Source organism: Gossypium arboreum, chromosome 1 (genome assembly GCF_025698485.1).
Source record: "Gossypium arboreum isolate Shixiya-1 chromosome 1, ASM2569848v2, whole genome shotgun sequence".
NCBI lineage: Eukaryota > Viridiplantae > Streptophyta > Magnoliopsida > Malvales > Malvaceae > Gossypium > Gossypium arboreum.
In genome coordinates this window covers 97148806-97175548 of record NC_069070.1, presented here as the reverse complement: position 1 = coordinate 97175548, position 26743 = coordinate 97148806, and the positions used below count along the sequence as shown (strand labels likewise).

Here is a 26743-nt window from a genome sequence, read left to right as displayed (position 1 = left end):
TGGCATCGGCCTCGATATGTGAGCCAGTGTAAGACCATATCTAGGATACGGCATTGGTAATTTACCCTATTGTGAGGCTTATTGGGTATCCTTTAGTATTTCAAATGGTTCTATGGGTTAGTTTAAGCTTATGAAAGGATATAATCATGTTGTGAGTGGTACAGGTTCTTACTCAAAACTCATGAGATATGAGCTTAGTTATGATGCCTTAATGGTAAGGATGAAATTGAGTAAGTTCTATGTATGAGAATGATTTTGGGGACAATCTTGAAATTTTTGGCTTATACTTGTGATATGTAAATATGTAGTAAATCTGACAATGTTAAATTAAGAATGTTGTGTTGGTTTATAATATGCTATGTGCTTAAAGATGCATGGTTGATGTTGTTACTTATTTACATGCAACTTACTAAGCTTTATGCTTACTCCCTTTCCTTTCCTTTCCTTTTTCTTATAGCATCGCCAAGCTAACTCGGGGATCAAAGGACGTCAGAGGCTTGACCACACTATCAATCAGAATATTTGGTATAGTTAGATTTATCATTTTGAGTATGGCATTTATAGGGACTTGGTCTTTTTGATAAGTGTCATATTGTTTTAGCCAAATATGTTGGCTTATCATGAAGGTTGATTCATTTTGTATAAGGCCATGGATGATGACAAATATTTATTATGGCTAAATGCATTTGATGAGGATTTCTATGGATGTGACTATTGCATGGTTTGTATTGATAAGTAAGAGATGTTGTGTATGATAGAAAATAGCTTAGAATCGATGTGTGGATGTTTGGTTGTGGCTGTTTTGGTTTGTTTATGCTTGGATTGAAGATGTTTGATGTGGTGTAGGTTGGTGGAAGTAAGGGTGGCAAAAAGGCTTGGTAGATAGCTTTGATTTTGTCCACATGGGCAGACACACGGGCGTGTGTCTAGGCCATGTGTGACACACGGTCTACCCTATGGGCCTGTAGTCAGGCTGTGCGTCCCTTGGACCTAAATATGGAAAAACAGAATGCCCAGTAGTAACCACACGGGTGGAGACACGACCGTGTGTCTCAACTGTATGGAGGACACAACCATAGTACATGGGCATGTGCCTAGGCCGTGTGAAGCCTACACCTTAAATGCGAAATTAAATTCACCACATGGCCTAGCACACGAGTGTGTCCCTTGGCTGTGTGCCCTAAATGGTTGATGAAGTCAGAAACAGAATGTCAAGGTTTTAATACATGGGCGTGTCATGGCCATGTGTAACAGCCCGATTTTGGGCCTAGTCAGAACAGTGGTTTTGGGACCACTATTTCGAGGCCAGAGAAAATTATTTTAGTATTATTTTATGTGTTATAATATAATTTTATAAGTTCATGTAAATTTTGGTAAGTTAATTTTAGCAATTTCTAGTCCAATTTCGAAAAAGGACTAAATCGCATAAAAGGTAAAAGTTGTGTTTTAATACCTAAAGGTGTTAAATTGCCTTGTATCTTAAATTGGGGGTCTTCAAAGTGAAATTAGGCCATTGAAAGTGTGATGGCCGTCCATGGGAGACAAAATTGTTGAAAAGTCAAAATTAGGTGAAATTTGGTCACCAATTTTGACTAGTTTTATTATTAACAAATCAAAAAGAAAAAGCTATCATTTTTCTCTTCTCATTCACCGAAATATGTAGCAAAGAAAGGGTTTTGAAGCTGGAAAATTTCAGCAACATATTTCCCTTGCTTGTAAGTGATTTTAATATCTTTGCTTGATGATTTTTACATTTTTGGAACCCCTAAAGCATGAGCTTTCATAAGAGGGGACTATTTTGCAAAATGATGAAGAGGGTTTTACCATGAGAGTAAATGTGTTGTTTGCTGTGTTTTTATGGAAGATTATGAGTCCTAGTTGTCTAATAAACAACTTTTGTGAAAGAAATTGCATGAAAACACCTTAAAAAAAGGGCTAGATTGCTAAGTTGTAAAATGAGTTGTAATGTGTAAAATAGTTGAAATTATGAGTTGCTATAGTTATGAAAATGGTTCATCTAGACTCAAAGAGTAAAGAAATGTGATAAAAATTATTTTACGAGCATTGGGGAAAAAGTGCAAATATGTAAAAGTTTAGGGGTCAAAATGAAAATTTGTAAAAATATGATTTTTAGACCCATATGAATATTGTGACTGATTGGTAGGCTAAATGTGATATTATAGATCAAGGAAATCGAGATTTGGACCTAGAACGGAAAGAAATCGATTAAGGGATGATTATGTCCTTTTCATCTTTGTGGTATCGAGGTAAGTTTGTATGTAAACAATACCATGCTATACATGTATTTAAATATTATCATTACATGAATTGTAAAAATATTAAGTGTATGTGATTAATGGAAATATGATAAGACAAAGCCTTAATAGACAAGGAAAAATCCCGTTTGAACCTTAGGAATAGAATAGGATACAAGTGACATGTCACTAGGAATTATGAGTCTAGATGACTAGCTCAAGAGTGAGCATTGAAATGTCATGAGATATGAGGTAGCTTTAGCTACAATTGAGGCACTTATGTGCAAAGGCTTTTTCGAGAATCCAATTAGTATTCCAAGTGTTCAACGGGTAATCCGAGGAAAGAGTTGATGATGGTCCCAATGAGGTAAGTCATTGGTGAGTATGCACTTGAGTTATGTTACGAGTTGTGCAAGTATGTATACTAAGCCTATGAGAATGCCTTGATATGTGATGATCTATGATGCATAATATGTGTTCTTACCATGATGGATGAAATGATGTTGTATTAATTTTGTGAACAATGATCATGAATGAGTAACTTAGCCTTGACAGATTTGAGTTACTACAGTAGTGTAATTTTGAAAATACACTAAAAATAGTATAGAATGAGTTAGAGGCAGAATAAAATATGGGATTAAATCTTAATGAGTCTATTTTCACATGAAAGAAACAGGGGAAGAAAAAGAAGTCTATATTGTGTTATATTTGAATTCTTGTAAAACAGGGTCTGAATGAATTCGAGATCCCCTGTTATGACTTTAGAAATTCACCATAAATTGTAAAAAAATTATTAAGAGTCATAACTTACATGAATGGATTCCTTATTGAGTCTATTTTTAACGGAAACAAACGACATGGTCATTGGAATTCTGTACAGGGAGAAATTCGGTTCATAGTACACAAGGTTTAGAGTAGTCATACCCTGAAATAGGGGATACTTTAACTAATAAACTGTACTAAATGTCTTGACCAAAAATTCTGAATATTTTATGGAAGAAATATAAATGAGTCTAGTTTCATAAAAAATTTACAAAACTTAATTTTGAGTTTCGTAGCTCTAGAGATAAATAATTTAGTGACTATTGCACAGGAAGATAGCTTGTCATGAACTTGAGAATATGTTGTAAACATTGATAAAACAAGTTAATGAGTTGCTTATTGTTTTCATGTGAACTTACTAAGCGAAAGCTTACCCCCCCTTCTTTCCCATGTTCTCTAGGGTTTCCAGGTTTGCTCGGGTTGGAGTTCGTCGGAGATATTATCACAGTGTCAAGCTAACGCTATTGGTGTAGTGATTTCAAGTACTTTGAGTCTATAGCATGTATAGGAGTTTAAATATTAGAGTATGTGATATGGATTTGACCATATGTGTTGGCCTATTTTGATTATAGGATTGTAAATTCATTTTAATTATACATGCATGTGCTATGGTATTACGTGATGAGTTTATAATGATTATAGCATGAATGTGGTAAAGATGTGAGAAAAATCTATGATATCTATTGCATGTGAAATTACCATGGTCATGTCATGTTAGGAATGTTTAAGTGCCTAATTTTGCCATGTTGTATGCTATTGTCTAAGTATGTGTGCATGTGTTGTGAGGGTGACAAAATGGCTTGGAAAATAGCCTTGTATTTGTCCAGGTTTTTGGACATGGGTTCGAGACACGGGCGTGTCCCTAGCATACGGGCGTGTGCTCTATACCCACACGGGCGTGTGCTCTATACCCACACGGGTGTATGAAGCCTTGATGTAAGAGATTTTCTAAGTTTTTCATGAGTTCTCGGTTGGGTCCCGAACCACTCCGGATGTATGTTTTGGGCCTCGTAAGCTTGTATATGGGACAGATTGTATGTGAAAAGAAAAGTTTTTAATTATTTGAGATTTCATGGCCCTGTTTAGTATAGAAGTGTTAGTAAAAGTCAGGTAGAACCTCGAACCCCGTCCCGGCGTCGGATGCGGGCGAGGGGTGTTACACCATGTGAGGGACACAAGCCATGGACACGGTGTGTGCCAAGCTATGTGAAAACCCCTGTACGTTCAAATTGAAAAATAAATCTACACGGGCCTTCAACATGTCCAAGTTAAGAGGACACACGAGCGTGTCGCCCTTCCACACGGGTGTGTACCCCTGTTTGCATTGAAATTTGTCAAAGCTTTCTAAATTATTCAGTTTATTCCCAAACCATTTCCAAAGCGTGTTTTAGGCCTCGTTGGTCCATATTAGGGACGTTAAGAGGAAGTTTGAAAGTTTTAAATTTGAGCAAAATTTTATGACCCGAAAATGTTTGTATGCATGTGTTTAAGTCCAGTAACGACTTGTACCCTGTCCAAGCGTAAGATACGGGTAAGGGGTGTTACATTTAGTGGTATCAAAGTTATGGTTTAGTCGATTCTTGGACTAACCTAGCATGAGTACGAGTCTAGCTATACATCCCATATATGTGGTATGATAGTGTGACGACTCCTGACGAATTTAACCTGTGTTTTTATATAGTAAATGGATCCCGACGAAGTAGTGGCGGATGATGTAGAGAGTAATGTGCCAACTCTCACTGAGGGGATCATTCCAGTCGAGAGTGGGCCCATGGCACTGAGTCAGGGTAAAGGGGCTAGTGAAGCCTACTTCCATATGATGGATGCTTGGTATTCGGAGTTTGTTCGTGCAAATTCGAACACTCCACCTCCTCTACCCCATCCAATTCCCTAGTCTACCCTTGTAGCTCCCTAAGTAGTGGAAATATTAAGAAGAGAAAAACCTCCAATTGACAGAATTCAGAAGCAACGGGCAGAGGAATTTAGAGCAAATATATATGATGACCTAGAGAGGGTAGAATTCTGGCTAGAAAATACCGTTAGGGTATTCGATGAATTGTCTTGCACACCTGAGGAGTGCATGAACACCCTTGTGTCAGTTGTACCAAGAGAAAGGATTACATGGGAGTTCTTCCAAGAGGAATTTCGAAAGAAGTATATTATTCAGAGGTTTAAAGACCTGAAGAGGAAGGAATTTTGAGAATTGAAGCAAGGCCGCCGAATGACAGTAACAGAATATGAGCGTGAGTTCGTGAGGTTCAACAAATACTCTAGGGAGTGCGTATCTACCGAAGCCATCATGTGCAAGAGATTTGAGGACAGATTGAACGAAGACATCCAATTATTAGTTGGCATCTTAGAGTGAAGGGAGTTTGTGGTGCTTGTTGAGAGAGATTGCAAGGCAGAATAGTTGGTCAAGGAGAAGAGAAAAGCTAATAACGAGTCTAATGACTCAAAGAAAAGACAAATGGGAAGATCATTTCAGACCTTATCTAAGAGATCGAGAGAGTTTCCTACTTTATCAAGTGCGTCAGTAGGATTCTTGAGTAGAAATAAGAATAAGCAGTATACAGTGTCTAAAACTCAAACTACTTCTATCGCGAGCATTGGTAGTGTAACACCCCTAACCCATATCCATCTCCGAACTAGGGTTAAAGGTGTTACTAGACAAATCAGAACATTTCACAAATAAATTCACAATCATTATATCATCATAGTTACACATCATAACCGAGTCCTTTACATAGGTCAACGAGACCTTAAACATGCATTAGAAAGGGGTACGGATTAAACCGAGCATATACAAAATTTTCAAAACTTAAACACTTTTCAAAGTTACATAGGTCACATGCCCAACAGGCCGTGTGCCTCACATGGCATTAGACAAGCTTGTGTGTCTAGGCCGTGTCAAAACAGGGCATACATACTGACTTGTCCACATGGCCACAAGACACGCTCGTGTGCCAGGCTGTGTCCAAATTAGTGAGGCTACTGATTTGGCCATACTGCTGACCACACGCCCATGTGTCTAGCCCGTGGTCAAAACTAACTTGGCCACATGGGTTAGCACACACCCGTGTGTGTGACCATGTGGTCTGCCTAGGCTCATTTCGAAATGGCCCTCGAGCAACACGATTGAGACACACGCCCTTGTCTCTGCCCGTGTGAGCAAAAATAAGCCACTTACAAGGCTAGTTTGCCACCCATTAAGGGTCCTCCCTACAAGCATCAAGTCCACATCATTTTATACCAAATTCTCAACAATTTCACAACCAAAACATACATCTTTCATGCCATTTCATTATTAACAAATTCCATACTTAACATCCAGACCAAAACATACTATATCATGAGTCATAATCAAACCAAAACATTTGTTTTGTAACTTCAATTCACCTCATTCATTCTTATACCACATTCTTACCAACTCCACAATTAAGTACATATAAAAAAACTTACCAAACATACCAAATCTCTTGGCCATTCATAAATACATCATATTGATCGTATTGCATCACATTTCATATACCAAAATCACAACCAAAAGCAAGTCATATCACATGGCTAAATATATACATCACAAAACATAATCGAAGTACTTCTAGCCTATACATGCCATACTTTAATATACACATTTTCAAAAGGTCCCAAAAAGAAGTTCGATAGTGTGGTGGTGATCCTCGACTATCCCCGGGCTTTCGGTAGCTTCGATAACTATAATACAAATGATAAACACACAAAGTAAGCTTTCCAAAGCTTAGTAAGCCATATACACATAAACTTAACTTTATAAGCATATTAACATCATCAAATTACATATATTCCATACCCAAATGCTATCATCAACCACATGGTTCAAATACACTTCACATTTCCCAATTTATTTGTACATATAGCATATTTTCTCAAACTTATATCATATGTTCAGAAAGGTACATACACTTACCTTTCATTCTCAAACATAGTATACAATTCAAATGTACCTGAATCAAATACACATTCACATAGTCATTCATTTTCTTAGAATGCCCGTTGAACCGTTCGGAATCATAAGGGTACGCGGATAACCGATAAAGCTCTTACAATGCCAACGTCCCAGACGTGGTCTTACATGTAATCAATTATCGATGCCACTGTCCCAGAAAGGGTCTTACATGAAATCAAATACGATGCTGATGTCCTAGACATGGTCTTACACGTAAATCATAAGTCGATGCCAACATCCCAGATGTAGTCTTACACGAAATCACATATCAAATCCTATGTCATGACATATATATCCTAACTATTCCTAAGGTTCGTACGAGACTTTTCAGACGTAGGAACTTTGTCTATACTTTTCCTTGGATGTCTCATATTTCTCAACTCATATAGTCATTCATCATAGTTCAATAGCATATAATTGATAGTAATTCAATTCAGAACACATTTATTTGTACATAGACTTACCTCGTACGGATTCGAATAGACGAAATTGGCTACTCGACGACTTTTGACTTTCCCCGATCTAAATCTTTTTTTTTTTGGTTCTTGATCTATATAAATTGAAATTTAACTCTTTTATTCACCAAATCATTCAAATCAATCCACAAACACACATTTAGGGCATTTTACAAATTAGTCCTCACATTTTCACATTTTGACACTTTAGTCCTTAATTCACAAAATCACAAAATACACAAAATTTGCATACACACTTGCTTAGCCGAATATACATGGTGCTCATATAAGCCCACATATTTCATTTATTTCACATTTTAGTCCCTAAAAATCTCCTTTTTACAATTTAGTCCAAATTACTCAAATTTATCAAAATTTCAAAGACAAAACATGTTAACCTAATACATATCTTTCATTTACTAACATCAAACTTCATAAAACTCATAGTTTCGTCAATAGATCAACACAAAATCATCAATAAAATAAAAAATTAAGGCATGGGCTTAGTAAAACGCAAAGCAACGATCACAAAAACGTAGAAGTTATCGAAAACAGATCAAAAACCATACCTAAATGAAAGGAAACAATAGCTGAAACCCTAAGCTTGAATTTCTTTCTTTTTCTTTTGATGATTTCAACAACATGGATGAATTAATCATCTAATTCATGTTTTATTTAATTATAACACCAATTAATAAACCTTTTTAGCATTTTTCCCTTAGTAATTAAATATTAATAAACCATTACATTAAGGCCATTAATGTCCACTCATAGGTTCAATGGTCAAATAACAACATAAAGATCTCTCAATTATAAAGACATAGCAAATATGCACTTTAGAAAATAGAACACATCTTTTACATTTTATGCAATTAGGTCCTTTTTGAAAATTAAGCACACAAATGATCAAATTTTCATACGAAACTTTCACACATGTCAATTCACATATAATAAGCACAGAAAATAATATTAAAATATTTTTTTAACTTGGATTTATGGTCCTGAAACTACTATAACTAAGGTCTAAACCGGACTGTTACAACTCTCCCTTAGGGATTTTCGTCCTCGAAAATCTTACTGTTTAACAGATTCGGATATTGCCATCTTATAACATCTTCAGGCTCCCACGTAGCCTCTTCAACACTATGTCGGTGCCACATTACATTTACTAACGAAATTTTCTTATTTTGTAATTATTTAACCTCGCTTACCAAGATACGAATCGGTTCTTCTTCATAGGTCATATCGGGCTAAATCTCAATTTTAGACAAATGAATCACATGCGAGGGATCAGATCTGTATCGTTGAAGCATCGAAATGTGAAACACATTATGAATCTTTTCTAGCTCTGGTGGTAACAACAGTCTATAAGCAACCGGCCCGATATGCTCAGTAATCTCATATGGCTCGATGAACCTCGGACTCAATTTTCCTTTTCTACCGAACCGTAGTACTTTCTTCGATGGAGAAACTTTCAAAAACTCTTTATCACCGATTTCAAATTCAATATCATTTCGTTTCAAATCTGCATATGACTTCTGACGGTCGGAAGCTACTTTTAGAATATATTGGATTACTTTTACTTTATGTTCTGTCTCTTTTATCAAGTCAACCCCGTGAATCTTATTCTCACTTAGTTCAGTCCAATACAAAGGTGTACAACATTTGCGACCATATAAGGCTTCGTACGGTGCCACTTTGATGCTCGATTGAAAACTATTATTATAGGAAAATTCAATCAATGGAAAATAATGTTCCCACGTACCTTCAAACTCAAGAATGCAATATCTCAACATATCCTCGAGGATATGAATATTCCGTTCTGATTGACCATCCATTTGCGGGTGAAAAGTAGTACTAAAATGCAATTTCATACCTAAAGCCTCTTGTAATATCTTTTAGAATCGCGATGTGAATCTCGGATCTCTATCTGACACAATAGACAATGGCACCCCATGCAATCTCACAATATTAGAAATGTATAACTCAGCTAATTTATAAAGTGAGTAATCAGATCATACAGGAATAAAATGAGTTGATTTTGTCAATCTATCAACTACAACCCAGATAGCATCTTTCTTTCACGGAGATAGGGGCAAACTCGAAACAAAATCCATTGTTCCTTTATCCCATTTCCACTCAGGAATCATAATTGGATGAAGTAACCCAGATGGAACAAGATGTTCAGCTTTAACTTGCTGACAAATTAAGAAGCATTTCAAAATATAGTCAAAGATATCTCTTTTCATTCCAGACCACCAGTAATGCTATTTCAAATCATTTTACATTTTCGTACTACCCGGATGTACAGATAACCGACTGTTGTGAGCTTCGTTCAAAATCATTTGAATCAACTCTGGATTTCACCAAACGCAAATTTGACCTCTGAATCTCAAACAATCATCAACATTGATTCTAAATTCTGAATCAGAATTCATTTCACACTGAGTTCGTTTTGTTATAATCTCATTATCAACCTTTTGAGCATCAATAAACCTTTTGAGCATCAATAATCTGTTGTAAAAACATCGGTCTCGCTTTCAATTTAGCTAAAATCGAATCATCATTAGGCAGAACCAAATAAGTATTCATCGCATGTAATGCAAATAGTGACTTTTGACTCAAAGCATCAGCAACAACATTTGCTTTTCCTGGATGATAATCAATAACAAGCTCGTAGTCTTTTAATAGTTCTAACCACCTTCTCAGCCTCAGGTTCAAATCTTTTTGAGTCATCAGATATTTCAAACTTTTGTGATCGGAATAAATATGACATTTCTCACTGAACAGATAGTGGTGCCAAATTTTCAAAGCAAACACAATTGCAACTAATTCCAGATCGTGCGTCGGATAGTTCTTTTCGTGCAGCTTTAACTATATCAAAGCATAGGCGATGACTTTGCCTTCCTGTATCAAAACACAGCCCAGACCATTCAACGATGCATCAGTATAGATCATAAATTCTTTACTCGATTCTAGTTGTACTAATATTGGAGCTTCAGTCAATAGGGCTTTCAACTGATCAAAGCTTTTTTGACACTTTTCAGACCATTCAAATTTCACATCTTTCTAAAGCAGTTTCATTAACGGAGTTGCAATCATCGAAAAGCCTTTTACAAACCATCAGTAATAACCAGGAAGTCCTAGAAAATCACAAACTTCAGAAACATTTCTCGAAGGCTTCCAATCTAAAATAGCTGAAATTTTGCTCGGATCAACCGGATACCTGATGCTGACACTATATGGCCTAGAAAACCAACTTCTCGTAACTAGAATTCACATTTGCTAAACTTCACATATAGTTGCTTATCTCGCAAAGTCTGTAGCACTATTCTCAGATGCTTGGCATGCTCAGATTCATCATGTGAATAAATAATATGTCATCAATGAATACGACAACAAATCGATCTAAATACAGTCTAAAAATTATGTTCATCAAATCCATAAAGATAACAGGTGCACTCGTTAAACTGAAAGGCATAAATAAGAACTCATAGTGGTCGTACCTCATTCTAAATACAGTTTTCGGAATGTCTGAGTCTTTTACTCGCAGCTGATAATAGCCTGATCTCAAATCTATCTTCGAAAACACAGTAGCTCTTTTCAATTAATCAAACAAATCGTCAATTTGAGGCAAAGGGTATTTATTCTTGATAGTCATTTTGTTCAACTGATGATAATCAGTTACTTCTTGCAATTAAAAGAAACAGAAACAATAGTGTGGCCATCTCCGAGTCCGTCACAGCTCCAAACCATCTAAGCTTAGGGATTACCTGCACAGTTAGAAACAGGGTGAGTTTACGAAAACTCAATGTGAAATCCCCTACTATATAAAAGGAACAGTCAGTCATATAAAAGAATTAAAAGTTTGGCCTCAGCCCTACTTACAGTTTTAGTATCAATTGGGCCTTAGCCCATTTTAACAAACAGTACCATATGGGCCTTAGCCCATTACAGGATAAGAAACATTATCAGAACTAGAATCAAAATGAGAATCAGAATCAGAATCATAATCGGTATCAAGTAACAGAATCAAAATCAAAATGTGAATGCAATCCCAACCCAATCCAGCCGTATACACCCCCGTACCAACCTTACACCATGTGGGGAGACTACTCGACCCACCCAACCGCTGCACACCACATAAATTACAGTGAGGCTGCCAGATATTGTGACGAAGTCACCAGATACAGATATTGTGGCTAGGCCACCAGAACAGATATATATATATATATATGTGGCGAAGCCACCAGATTACAGCGAGGCTGCCAGATATTTGTGACGGAGTCACCAAAACAGATATATGTGGTGAGGCCACCAGATTGCAGCGAGGCTGCCAGAACGCTTCCTCCATCAATATAAACCCGTGTCCCATGCAACAGATATACATGTCATGGCATACAACATATAGAATCAAAATATCATGCCCATACTTGAATCAAACAGTCACAGTCAAGTCATTCATATCACCAACATATATTCACAATCAAATCTATCAACCACATAGTCCAAGTCAGTCACTTGCCCACAAGGGCAAAACAATCATTTAACACCCTAGGGGTAAAATGGTAATTTTATAAATCGAGGGTAAAACGGTAATTTTGTAAATTGAGGGCAAAATAGTAATTTTGTCAATCGAGGGTAAAACGATAATTCTATAAATCGAGGGTAAAACAGTAATTTTGTAAATCGAGGGTAAAACGATAATTCTGTAAATCGAGGGTAAAATAATAATTCTATAAATCGAGGGTAAAACGATAATTTTGTAAATCGAGGGTAAAATAGCAATTTTGTAAATCAGGGATACTTTGGTAATTTTACAAGTCGAGGGTATTTCAATAATTTTACAGGTCGAGGGTATTTTAGTAATTTCACAAATTAGGGGTATTTTGGTAATTTTACAAACTAGGGGTATTTTGATAATTTTACAAACCAGGGGTATTTTAGTAATTTTATAAACTAGGGGTATTTTGGTAATTTTATAAACAAAGGGTATTTTAGTAATTTTACAAACCAGGGGTATTTTAGTAATTTTGTAAACCAAGGGTATTTTGGTAATTTGGTAAACTAAAGTATTCTAAACAGGGATAACAATACGAATGGGTCTAAAGCCCTTTTTCGGCCCATATGGGCCCACACGCTTGTGTGGCCCTTTTAGCCCAAATCTAGCCACCGATATGAGATTCACCTAGCCTAGTCCAATATTTACTACAAAATCAAACAACTTATCCAATTGGGCTCAGAGGCCCATTGGGCCCATATGGCCCTTTTGGCCCATCGCGACCAAGTAACCATCCTACACTAGAGTAGTGAGAAATACACACGATTGGAGACCTGAGTTAATCCACGCCCGAGCACTCTTAGTGGCGCCCAACCCAACCGAAACACGCCACAAAGCGAAAGGATTAGCCAAGAAGGGTACTTTTACTCTCCTCATGGTTCTCTCTATTTAAAGCCGTGTCGCATCCACTCTTATGTTAGCTTCCGATGTGGGATCCTCCATCATCGAGTTTAAATTCAACACCAACTCTTTCCACACTTTGTTAGCAAAATAAATGCTCTTTGCTTGCCATGGGATTCGAACCCATACCTCCCTTAAATGCTCCACACGCTACACCTTGCCACTAAGCCACAAGGCTTTTTGTGTCACAATTTCTCCAACAATATTCTTAAGGCCTACCTACTACACCTGTGGTTTGATTCACCTTAAACCAAAATTTTGCTAGAGTCCGTGTTTGAACCTAGGACTTCTCCAACACTTCTCAAAGACACTTAACCACTAAAACAAGCCTTCAACTACGAAATTTTCACGCACAACAGAATATTATAAGCTGCCTTCAACCGCTCCCATGCTCAAGGCCCGAAACTTCTAGGCCCAAATTCAGGGTGTTACAATGAGAGCCAGTGGAAGACCATGTCTTGGACATGGCATCGGTATTCAGACGAGAGCTAGTGTAAGACCATGTCTGGGACATGGCATCGGCCTCGACATGTGAGCCAGTGTAAGACCATATCTAAGATATGGCATCAACAATTTACCCTCTTGTATGAGGCTTATCGGGTATCCTTTAGTATTCCAAATGGTTCCACTAGTTATTTTAAGCTTATGATAAAGATATGAAATGATATAATCATGTTGTGAGTGGTACTGGTTCTTACTCGAAACTCATGAGATATAAGCTTAGTTATGATGCCTTAATGGTAAGGCTGAAATTGAGTAAGTTTTATCTATGAGAATGATTTTGGGGACGATCTTGAATTCTTTGGCTTATACTTGTGATGTGTAAATATGTAGTAAATCTACCATTGTTAAATCAAGAATGTTGTGCTGGTTTATAATATGCTATATGTTTAAAGATGCATGGTTGATGTTGTTACTTATTTACATGCAACTTACTAAGCTTTATGCTTAATCCCTTTCCTTTCCTTTTTCTTATAGCATCGCCAAGCTAACTCAGGGATCAAAAAATGTCGGAGGATCGATCACACTATCAATCAGAATATTTGATATAGTTAGATTTATCATTTTGAGTATGGCATGTATAGGGACTTGGTCTTTTTGCTTAGTGTCATATTGTTTTAGCCAAATATGTTAGTTTGTCATAAAGTTGATTCATTTTGTATAAGGCCATGGATGATGGCAAATATTTATTATTGCTAAATGCATTTGATTAGGATTTCCACGGATGTGATTATTGCATGGTTTGTATTGATAAGTAGGAGATGTTGTGTGTGATAGAAAATAGCTTAGAATCGATGTGTGGATGTTTGGTTGTGGCTATTTTGGTTATGTGTTTATGCTTGGATTGAATATGTTTGATGTGGTGTAGGTTTGTGCAAGTAAGGGTGGCAAAAAGGCTTGGTAGATAGCCTTGTTTTTGTCCACACAAGCAGACACACGAGCATGTATCTAGGCCGTGTATAACACACTGTCTACCCCATTGTATGTAGTCAGGCCGTGTGTCCTCTGTACCTAAATATGGCAAAATAGAATGCCCAGTAGTAACCATCCGAGCGAAGACATGGCTGTCTGTCTCAACTGTGTGAAGGACACGGCCATAGTACATAGGCATGTGCCCAGGCCGTGTGAAGTCTGCACCTTAAATGCGAAATTAAATTCACCACATGGCCTAGCACATGGGCGTATGCCTTGGCCATGTGCCCCTAAATGGTTGATGACGTTAGAAATAGAATGTCAAGGTTTTAATACACGGGCGTGTCATGGCCGTGTGAGGGACACGGCGTGTGCCAAGCCTTGTTAAAACCCCTGTAGGTTCAAATTGAAAAATAAAGCTACACGAGCCTTCAACATGGCTAAGTTAAGAGGACACACGGGCATGTTGCCCTTCCACACGAGCGTGTGCCTCCGTTTGCATTGAAATTTTTCAAAGTTTTCTAAAGTATTTGGTTTATTCCCGAACCATTTCCAAAGTATGTTTTAGGCCTCATAGGTCCATATTAGGGACATTAAGAGGAAGTTTGAAATTTTTAAATTTGAGCAAAATTTTATGATCTAAAAATGTTTGTATGCATGTGTTTAAGTCCAGTAACACCTCGTACCCTATCCCGGCGTAGGATACAGGTAAGGGGTGTTACATCTATTCTCAACAATCTTTTACTGAAATAATGAAAAATTGCTTACAGATCTCTTCTGAATATACATAGGTTATCTATACGTAAATGCTTCTAAATATTTCAGATATTAAAACTATAGCAGATTTCTTCTGAATATACATAGGCTATCTCTCTCCTAAACTCAGTTTTTTAGAAACTTATTCAATTTCCAACACAAAATTTTATTATCACATGCTTTTATACTTGACAACCTCAACGGAGCATATACTAGACTATCATGTAATATATCACGTCACAATTTGAATATAAATCTGTAATAGCCCTAATTTGACCCTAGTCAGAAAGTGGTTTCGGGACCACAAAACCGAGTCGTAAAAATAATTAACCGTCATATTCGATGATTATTACATGTGAACGTGCATGTGTGAAAATTTCATACTGTAATTTTGTTAATTGTATGTGAAATTATTAAATAGGACTTATGTGAGAAAATTTTGAAATGTGATAGATAAATTTATAAGTGGTTTATTAATGCATGTTTTAAAGAGTTTGGACTTGCATGTCAAATGTCCCTTTTTGTTTATAGTGGCCGACCATGTTGATGTTCATGACAATATATATGTATTATTTATTAGTTTTAAGGCAACTAAATGGCTTTATAATTTTTATAATATTAATGAATAAAGAAATAAGTAAAAATTTGGGTGAAGAAAACAAAGCTTTATCTTTGTCTTCTTGGCCGAATTGAAAGAATGAAAAGGGGCAAAAACATTCGGTCACTTGAAGCTTGAAGAAGGTTAGTAAATTATGTTAGTTTTTGAAATTTTAAGCTTAGTTTAAGTTAATTAACTAGTTTCATATTTAGCCCATTTGAAAACTTTGAAATTTGGATGTTGGTTTGAGCTTTCGATTGTGGTTGTCAAGGAAGGAGATGAGATTTTGTTTGTCTTGAACAATCATTTGGTATATAAATGTTAAATGGGAGCAAATGCCATTTGGGTGATTGAAATAAATAATTAGAGGTTTAATTATCAAAAGGTTCGGCTATGTATATGATTTTTAAGGTATAATATTGAATAATATAAGCAATGTTATGCATAGGTGCATAGGTTTCGGCTTGATATTATCTTTATAAGTATAATTAATTCATTTTGATAATAAAGTATGAGGTGATAGGTAAAATTATTATGGTGGCTTAGGTTTAATGACATTCGGCTATGGATTATAAGTGTTAGCTAATTCGGCATAAGAGTATAAGTGTTCATTTCTTTGTATTTGAAGTCTTGAAAAATAGGTAGTGGTTAATTAAAGTGATGAAGGCTAAATCTTTAAGTTTGGTTAAATTAGGCATTCGGCATTTCTTATGACATTAGATATAAGTGTATGAAAGGTTAAGTTTAAGTAGTTGGTGCGTTAAAATGTTGATGATTTGGGTGCTACCTATGGTTGATTTAGGTACGGTCTTTGCATGAGTAAAAATATACTTATGGAGATGGTTATTATATTTTACTAAAGCATCACTATATGCATTTATATTAAGGAATATTCAGCTATGTTATATATATATATATTGAAATGATTATAATGGATAATATGTAAGAGTAGTTTCGGTTTGTCAAATATGCAGTATGTGTATGGAAAATTGTATAACTATGATGCATTGAAGTTACCCTATATGATCGAGTAGATAATTAGATTACTAGTAGTATATATATAGGTAATTTTTTTATTCATGGTAACTTGGCATGTGGATTGGGTATATGTTAGTCAATATATGCATTGGAGGTGATGTGTTAAAATAATTAGGTATACGGTTTGGTTTCATTATTGAGTATAAGGGTTAAGTGCTTTAAATTGCCTTTGATGTTCGAAATGATTAAACAAATTTATTGGTTTAAATTAAGCTCAAGAGCAAAGAGGAGCTAGATCCGATAAGGGAAAGGAGAAAGCAGTCGAATAGCCTATTCACAACTATTCAAAATTTTCTGAGGTAAGTCTTTAAGTAATGGAACTTAGCTTATGATTTGATAAAATCATGATATATAAGCATAATATATAAATTGTCACCTAATGTATCTACTTGAATTAAGTAGTGAGATAAGTAATTTGTACATATGACTTGTATCCGAATGGTTATAGAAATCATGTTGGATAGTGAAACGAAATCGGGTTCTTTGCATGTGACTATTGAGCCGAAAGTGAAATTATTGAGAAGCATGTTGTGCTTGAGTTCTAGTAAGGTAAATGAAATGCTAATTTATTATGAAATATATATATGTGATCGATAATTGAGGATTTTAACCGGGCTAAGACTCGCAGGCCTTGTGTGAGATATATATCCTGCTAATTCAAGGCATTCGTCTTTGGTGTTATATCCGGCTAAGTCCCAAAGCCATTCATGCTGGTGTTATATTCGGGCTAAGTCCCAAAGGCATTCGTGGTGGTGTTATATCCGGGCTAAGTCCCGAAGGCATTCGTGCTGGTGTTATACCCGGGCTGAGTCCCGAAGGCATTCGTGCTTTGGTGTTATATCCAGCTAAGTCCGAAGGCTTTGTCTTGGTATTACATCCGGGCTTAAAGTCCCGCATGCTTTGTGGTGGTGATTGGATTTGGGTTTTAAACCTAGCAGACTTAATGCCGATTATTGGAGTAAGATTTTGATTTCGAATGTTCGTAGTAAACTACCATTGAATATGTTCAATACATTAAGTTGGTTAGGTATGTATTATATACTTTTATATGTTAGATTGATCGGAATTGAATCATGAATGCGAAATGAGAAGTCTATGTGAAAATCTCATATGTGTATGTGTGTATTCGGTTATGGTGAAAGGTTATATGAGATTGATTTGGTGATATACATGTTAAATAATATGAGTGCAAAGAATGGGTAATAAATCTGCTTGAGACAGCAGCAGTAATGTGATTTCAGAAAATCACCTTAAATTGTGGGAGTTGAGTTAGAGGCTGAATAAATTATGTTATGAAATCTTAATGAGTCTAGTTTCTTATAAAAGAAACTGTGTAAGCAAAAGAATTGCCAATAATGAGATAATTGAAGTGGCGTGGAATAGAGTCAAAATGACTTCGAGGTCCCCTGTTCTATTCTCAGAAAATCATTATAAATGGTACAAAAATGGTTATAAGATAAAATTTATATGCTTAGACTCCTTAATGAGTCTAGTTTCAAATGAAATAAACAATAACATATTTCGAATTCTATATAATGAGAAAATTGATCCGTAGTGAAGAGTGGTCAGAATAGTCAAACAGTGAAACAGGGGAAACTTCAATAAAAATCTGGTATTGATTGGTAACACCAAAAATTCTGAAAATTATATAGATGGAAGATATATGAGTCTACTTTCAAGGAAATTTTACAGAACTTGATTTGGAGTTTCTTATCTCCAGTTCTAAATAATTTAGTGACTGTTGCTCAGGAAGATAGCTTGTAGTGAATTTGTGATTTTGTTGCAAACATGGTTAAAACTTGTTAATGATATGCTTTTCGAGTTCTTACGATCTTATTTGTGATTTAAATATTTGGTTTTAATTGATTTCAGATTCAAGTGAGGTTAATTTGCTAAATATGCATTACGTTCATGGATACTTGGCCAAAATGGCAATTATCTAGGAATGATTTCTTGAAAATTTGAAATAATCGATCTATAAGTAAATTAATTGTTTGCATTGCTTAAAACTTACTAAGCATTGAAGCTTACTCCGTGTTCTCTTTTCCATTTCTTATAGGTTTATACTTTAGCTCGAGTTGGAAGGGCCGGAGATATCATCACACTATCGAGTCATTATGTGAGTTGAGAAGATTGTATATCATCATGGTTTAAGGCATGTATAGGATAGACTATAGGTAGAATGATATTTCGACTTTGTATACATTATAGCCATGCGAAGATGGCTTGCTCATTTTGTTTAGAGAAGCCTTATAATTGAACTAATGTGGTGAAATGTTTTAGTTATAACTCGACAGTAGTTAATTTGTTATTAGATATTCGGTTATGCTTTGATAGTGAGTCATTTTGGAAATTTATAAGAGCTCTTATGGAAAATCAATGAGACATGTTTGCATTGTTGATTTTTTATGTATGGTAAGTATCTTTGACCTTATAGAAGTTTTGTTCAGTCAAGTAATACCTCTTAACCTTTTTCTGGCAACGGATACGGGTTTGGAGTGTTACATTTAGTGGTATCAGAGCTATGATTTAGTCGGTTCTTGGACTAACATAGCAAGTGTAAGAGTCTAGCTATACATGCCGTAAGTAAAGTGTGATAGTGTGAGGTCTCCCGGCTCTTATAAATTGTTTTGCTCAAGTAATGATGTGTTCCAACCGAGTTATTATTAATTGGTCTGAAATTGATATTGAACTGATTGTAATATATATGTGATATGATGGAATTAAAAAGGTATGAAAAGAATTTTATGATATGTGCGCATCAGTGTAAAGAGATGTATGAGATCGTATAAAGTAAATGGAAATGAAAGTTTGAATCGTGATAAATTCACTTATGTTTTGTTAATACTCATATGAAATAAAGTTGCATGTGAAACTGAGATATGTGAAAATGTGTTTGTAACAAGATGAAAAGTTGAAATGTTTGAATGAAGTGTTTGAATCAAGGTGTGTAATACTATGATGATGAGTGATAAATTTATCAGTGTATTCGAATATTCCCTTTCGAGGCTTAACGACCTCACCCCCCTTACCAGTGTTATGATTATAAGGTTTCAATGGAACGAAATAGAACGAGTTTGCAAAGAAAGATTAAAGAGTTAAATAGTGAGATAATGATAAAGTAAGCAAAGTTCAGAACGATTTGGCAATGAATTAAGGCTGGAAGGACTTGTACAATGTCCCGAAGGTTCTTCAGGTTGAATATTGTCATTAGTAAAGAAAGTTGGTCTGGTACTTTAATTCAATCAGATATGATGTCTAAGTATGTATCTGTTGGGAATTCTTCCTGAGTGGGTTTCATTAGTGAATGAAATAGAGTGGAATTCGAAATGACAAATGAATAGTAAGAGCGTCTGAATTGGATAATTACAGTCAAGTGAATTTCGATGATTTCTTTTTGATCTGTATATTTCTTATTCTCAGAGACACATGTGTGATTGTTCCTTTTTCTAATGAAAATGCTATAAAGTGAGAATGTTATCTGACTCCGATGTTTAATAAAAGTATTGCTATTTTGATTGGTTTATAATCGGTCGTATTCCTCTGTTTGAGAATTCATTGTAGTATGATCGGAATGAATTCGGGGATAAATTCATATGAGGTTATTCTTCTGTTTCTATTGATTGGCATTCCATCTTATAAAAATGTTGAAGAATGTGTTATTTCTGTTATAGAGGAAATTTCAGAGTTATTAATTATAGTCTTCTTTTGGTATTCTCTGATAAGTTATTTTGATCTTTATTTCTATGTTCTGGGAGATTCTATTCTAGGATTTCTGATACGACATTGTATTTTGGATTTCTGTATTATGGTTTTCTCTTCATTTTTCTTATATGAATAATCAGATATGGCTCAGTTCTAAAGTGTATATATATATATATATTTTATCTGAAACAATTATGTTTATAATGATTATATATTTGGATTTCTCTGATTTTTATGAAAGGAATGGCCATAAATAAAAGTCTGAATGATAGAGAATTCATCTTTGACCTATGGATTGGTTTTCACTTATATATCAGTGAGTTAAAGATTGAGTGTTATGTTCTTTCGAGTTATGCAGTGATAATGAATTTTGATTAGTTATCTGAAGAGATCTAATAGAATGTATATTTGAAGAGTTACGACATGCACAAAGAAAAGTAGTATTCAAAAGTTATTATTTGTTAGACAAGACTGATTCAGTTGTGTGGTTTAACTCGGATTATAAGTATGATTGAATTTGTTAAAGATTCGAGACAAATGTTAAAGTTATTATAAAAAGAACTGCTCGGTGATAATTAGAGATGATTGTGGTTGTGTCGATGTTGCATATTTGATGCTTTAGAATTGAGGAAAAATTTGAATGCTTCTTGAACCAAGGAATAAAAGTATTGAACGTTAAGCAAGGTCTATTCTTCTAGTGAAATTGAGAAGTATAAAAGTATATTGAGATGTGATAGTTCAAAATTAGTTCGAGTAATGATTATTCGATTATGGATGTCCGACATATGAAATTTCAGTTAATGTTATTATTATTCTTATATGGAATAAGTATTCAGATGGGTTAAAGGATTTTTATATGAGCTCCGGCTGTGAAATGTTTGTTTATTTGAGTTAAAATAAATAATACAGATATATGGATCAGGTGTATAAGTGACTGTGTATTGTAGCGTATTTCAGAACTATATTCAGATGACAAGTTGCTATCTGTCAGAGTTGAAATTTTGTGTATATGTAATAAAAGCAATAAATGATGTTATAGAAGTGGTTATGAGACAGAATTGATATGCAAACCGAATAAAAAAAAATTTATTTGTCTTCTGAAAAAGAAATGTCATTGGGTCATGATCGATCTTTTAACAAGGAAGAAGCTGTGTCTTCAGTTTAGTATGTACAAAATTCCGATGGACAAAGTTGTTAAGATATTCATAATATAGTCTCCCAATGTGATCTGTCAGTGTGAATTAAAGTTTAAAGATTGTTGGTATAAAGAGATCCATGTGATGAATGGAAATTTGTGATTCCGAAATTTTTTGAAAACGTTTTCAGAATGGAAACTATTTTTGTTGATAAGATTTTCGGGGATGAAAATCCCTAAGGGGGGGAGAGTTGTAATAGCCCTAATTTGACCCTAGTCGGAAAGTGGTTTTGGGACCATAAAACCGAGTCGTAGAAATAATTAACCGTCATATTCGATGCTTATTATATGTGAATGTGCATGTGTGAAAATTTCATACTGTAATTTTGTTAATTGTATGTGAAATTATTAAATAGGACTTATGTGAGAAAATTTTGAAATGTGATAGATAAATTTATAAGTGGTTTATTAATGCATGTTTTAAAAAGTTTGGACTTGCATGTCAAATGTCCCTTTTTGTTTATATTCGCCGGCCATGTTGATGTTTATGACAATATATATGTATTATTTATTAGTTTTAAGGCAACTAAATGGCTTTATAATTTTATAATATTAATGAATAAAGAAATAAGTAAAATTTGGGTGAAGAAAACAAAGCTTTATCTTTGTCTTCTTGGCGAATTGAAAGAAGGAAATGGGGCAAAAACATTCGGTCACTTGAAGCTTGAAGAAGGTTAGTAAATTATGTTAGTTTTGAAATTTTAAGCTTAGTTTAAGTTAATTAACTAGTTTCATATTTAGCCCATTTGAAAACTTTGAAATTTGGATGTTGGTTTGAGCTTTCGGTTGTGGTTGTCAAGGGAGGAGATGAGATTTTGTTTGTCTTGAACAATCGTTTGGTATATAAATGTTAAATGGGAGCAAATGCCGTTTGGGTGATTGAAATAAATAATTAGAGGTTTAATTATCAAAAGGTTCGGCTATGTATATGATTTTTAAGGTATAATTTTGAATAATATAAGTAATGTTATGCATAGGTTCATAGGTTTCGGCTTGATATTATCTTTATAAGTATAATTAATTCATTTTGATAATAAAGTATGAGGTGATAGGTAAAATTTTTATGTTGGCTTAGGTTTAATGACATTCGGCTATGGATTATAAGTGTTAGCTAATTCGGCATAAGAGTATAAGTGTTCATTTCTTTGTATTTGAAGTTTTGAAAAATAAGTAGTGGTTAATTAAAGTGATGAAGGCTAAATCTTTAAGTTTGGTTAAATTAGGCATTCAGCATTTCTTATGACATTAGATATAAGTGTATGAAAGGTTAAGTTTAAGTAGTTGGTGCGTTAAAATGTTGATGATTTGGGTGCTACCTATGGTTGATTTAGGTACGGTCTTTGCATGAGTAAAAATATACTTATGGAGATGGTTATTATATTTTACTAAAGTATCACTATATGCATTTATATTAAGGAATATTCAGCTATGTTATATATATATATATATTGAAATGATTATAATGGATAATATGTAAGAGTAGTTTCGGTTTGTCAAATATGCGGTATGTGTATGGAAAATTGTATAACTATGATGCATTGAAGTTACCCTATATGATCGAATAGATAATTAGATTACTAGTAGTATATATATATGTAATTTTTTTATTCATGGTAACTTGGCATGTGGATTGGGTATATGTTAGTCAATATATGCATTGGAGGTGATGTGTTAAAATAATTAGGTATACGGTTTGGTTTCATTATTGAGTATAAGGGTTAAGTGCTTTAAATTGCCTTTGATGTTCGAAATGATTAAACAAATTTATTGTTTAAATTAAGCTCAAGAGCAAAAAGGAGCTAGATCCGATAAGGGAAAGGAGAAAGCAGTCGAATAGCCTATTCACAACTATTCAAAATTTTCCGAGGTAAGTCTTTGAGTAATGGAACTTAGCTTATGATTTGATAAAATCATGATATATAAGCATAATATATAAATTGTCACCTAATGTATCTACTTGAATTAAGTAGTGAGATAAGTAATTTGTACATATGACTTGTATCCGAATGGTTATAGAAATCATGTTGGATAGTGAAATGAAATTGGGTTCTTTGCATGTGACTATTGAGCCAAAAATGAAATTATTGATAAGCATGTTGTGCTTGAGTTTTAGTAAGGTAAATGAAATGCTAATACGTTATGATAAATATATGTGAACGATAATTGAGGATTTTAACCGGGCTAAGACCCGCAGGCCTTGTGTGAGATATATATCCGGGCTAATTCCCGAAGGCATTCGTGCTAGTGTTATATCTGGGCTAAGTCCCGAAGGCATTCGTGCTAGTGTTATATCCGGGCTAAGTCCCGAAGGCATTCGTGGTGGTGTTATATCCGGGCTAAGTCCTGAAGGCTTTGTGCTGGTATCACATCCGGGCTTAAAGTCCCGCATGCTTTGTGGTGGTGATTGGATTTGGGTTTTAAACCTAGCAGACTTAATGCCGATGATTGGAGTAAGATTTTGATTTCGAATGTTCGTAGTAAACTACCATTGAATATGTTCAATACATTAAGTTGGTTAGGTATGTATTATATACTTTTATATGTTAGATTGATCGGAATTGAATCATGAATGCGAAATGAGAAGTATATGTGAAAATCTCATATGTGTATGTGTGTATTCGGTTATCGTGAAAGGTTATATGAGATTGATTTGGTGATATACATGTTAAATGATATGAATGCAAAGAATGGGTAATAAATCTGCTTGAGACAGCAGCAGTAACGTGATTTCGGAAAATCACCTTAAATTGTGGGAGTTGAGTTAGAGGCTGAATAAATTATGTTATGAAATCTTAATGAGTCTAGTTTCTTATAAAAGAAACCATGTAAGAAAAAGAATTGCCAATAATTAGATAATTGGAGTGGCGTGGAATAGAGTCAAAATGAATTTGAGGTCCCCTGTTCTGTTTTCAGAAAATCATTATAAATGGTACAAAAATGGTTATAAGATAAAATTTATATTTTTAGACTCCTTAATGAGTCTAGTTTCAAATGAAATAAACAATAACATATTTCAAATTCTATATAATGAGAAAATTGATTCGTAGTGAAGAGGGGTCAGAATAGTCAAACAGTGAAACAGGGGAAACTTCAATAAAAATCTGGTATTGATTGGTCACACCAAAAATTCTTAAAATTTTATAGATGGAAGATATATGGGTCTATTTTCAGGGAAAATTTACAGCACTTTATTTGGAGTTTCTTATATCCAGTTATAAATAATTTAGTGACTGTTGCTCAGGAAGACAGCTTGTAGTGAATTTGTGATTTTGTTGCAAACATGGTTAAAACTTGTTAATGAGATGCTTTTCGAGTTCTTACGATCTTATTTGTGATTTAAATATTTGGTTTTAATTGAGTTCAGATTCAAGTGAGGTGAATTTGCTAAATATGCATTACGTTCATGGATACTTGGCCAAAATGGCAATTATCTAGGAATGATTTCTTGAAAATTTGAAATAATCGATCTATAAGTAAATTAATTGGTTGCATTGCTTAAAACTTACTAAGCATTGAAGCTTACTCCATGTTCTCTTTTCCATTTCTTATAGGTTTATACTTTAGCTCGATTTGGAAGGGCCGGAGATATCATCACACTATCGAGTCATTATGTGAGTTGAGAAGATTGTATATCATCATGGTTTAAGGCATGTATAGGATAGACTATAGGTAGAATGATATTTCGACTTTGTATACATTATAGCCATGCGAAGATGGCTTGCTCATTTTGTTTAGAGAAGCCTTATAATTGAACTAATATGATGAAATGTTTTAGTTATAACTTGACAGTAGTTAATTTGTTATTAGATATTCGGTTATGCTTTGATAGTGAGTCATTTTGGAAATTTATAAGATCTCTTATGGAAAATTAATGAGACATGTTTGCATTGTTGATTATTTATGTCTGGTAAGTATCTTTAACCTTATAGAAGTTTTGTTCAGTAAGGTAATATCTCTTAACCTTATTCCGGCAACGGATACGGGTTTGGAGTGTTACAAAATCACTCATGAAACAAAATATTTTAACTAAAAAGATGGATGGAGCAAACAAGCACCTTCTTAGCAATTTAGCCTTAAATTTTAGTGGAATGGCCTTAAAATATGTACAAAAAAATACTCATATCTGAACTCATTTTTCTAGTAAAAAATATAATGGAGCAAACAAAATATTACTGACCTACTAAAAAGATTCAAACATTGGAGTATTCATATTATTTTACCATGACTAAAATTATACACCATTACTATACTGAATTTAAGTCAAGAAGTCCTAAATTTATTTAAAAAATTCTACTATAGCCTAATTGCATTTATATTTCAATTATTCTACTTTTAGAAAGTCATTTTCAACAACTGCGCTATTCATGGTGCTACCGTAGAGAATACTTTATTTGAAGATGGTGGTGGTGCAAATACATTCCGTGCTTTTAACCCAACTCAAGCCGAAGAAACTTATTCAATGGTCACCGCTAACTGCTTTTGGTCCCAAATCTTTGGGGTTGCTTTTTCCAATAAACGTTGGTTACATTTCTTTATGTTATTTGTACCAGTAACTGGTTTATGGATGAGTGCTCTTGGAGTAGTCGGTCTGGCTCTGAACCTACGTGCTTATGACTTCGTTTCCCAGGAAATCCGTGCAGCAAAAGAGCCTGAATTTGAGACTTTCTACACCAAAAATATTCTTTTAAATGAAGGTATTCGTGCTTGGATGGCGGCTCAAGATCAGCCTCATGAAAACCTTATATTTCCTGAGGAGGTTCTACCCCATAGAAAGAGTACCCTGCTGCATCTGAACTTCAAACGGGTTTGGCCTTAACCATGTTAATGTTAAACATACCTAAAAAACTATCACAATATTTTCTAAGTTTACCAAGAAGAGTTATTATCCTCATTGAACATCATTGATAACCATATCCTCACATAAGCAGATATTTAAATGGCAATTGAATGTTATGGCAAAACGACTGTATGAGCAATTAACAATGCAGTCTATATGTACAGTACACCTCCAAACCTAAGGGATGCATTGTCCTCAATGCATGAACACGAACAAATTAAAT

The 26743-nt window shown here is 34.6% G+C and overlaps 1 protein-coding gene across 1 annotated transcript; it reads left to right on the top strand.

Annotated features, from left to right (window-relative positions):
* Nucleotides 1-649: 649 nt before the first annotated feature.
* LOC128280587 (photosystem II D2 protein-like) lies at nt 650-26499 on the top strand. The gene is made up of 2 exons (XM_053018801.1): nt 650-721; nt 26020-26499. The coding sequence occupies exons 1-2, from the start codon at nt 650-652 to the stop codon at nt 26497-26499; spliced, it is 552 nt and encodes a 183-aa protein (XP_052874761.1).
* Nucleotides 26500-26743: the final 244 nt, after the last annotated feature.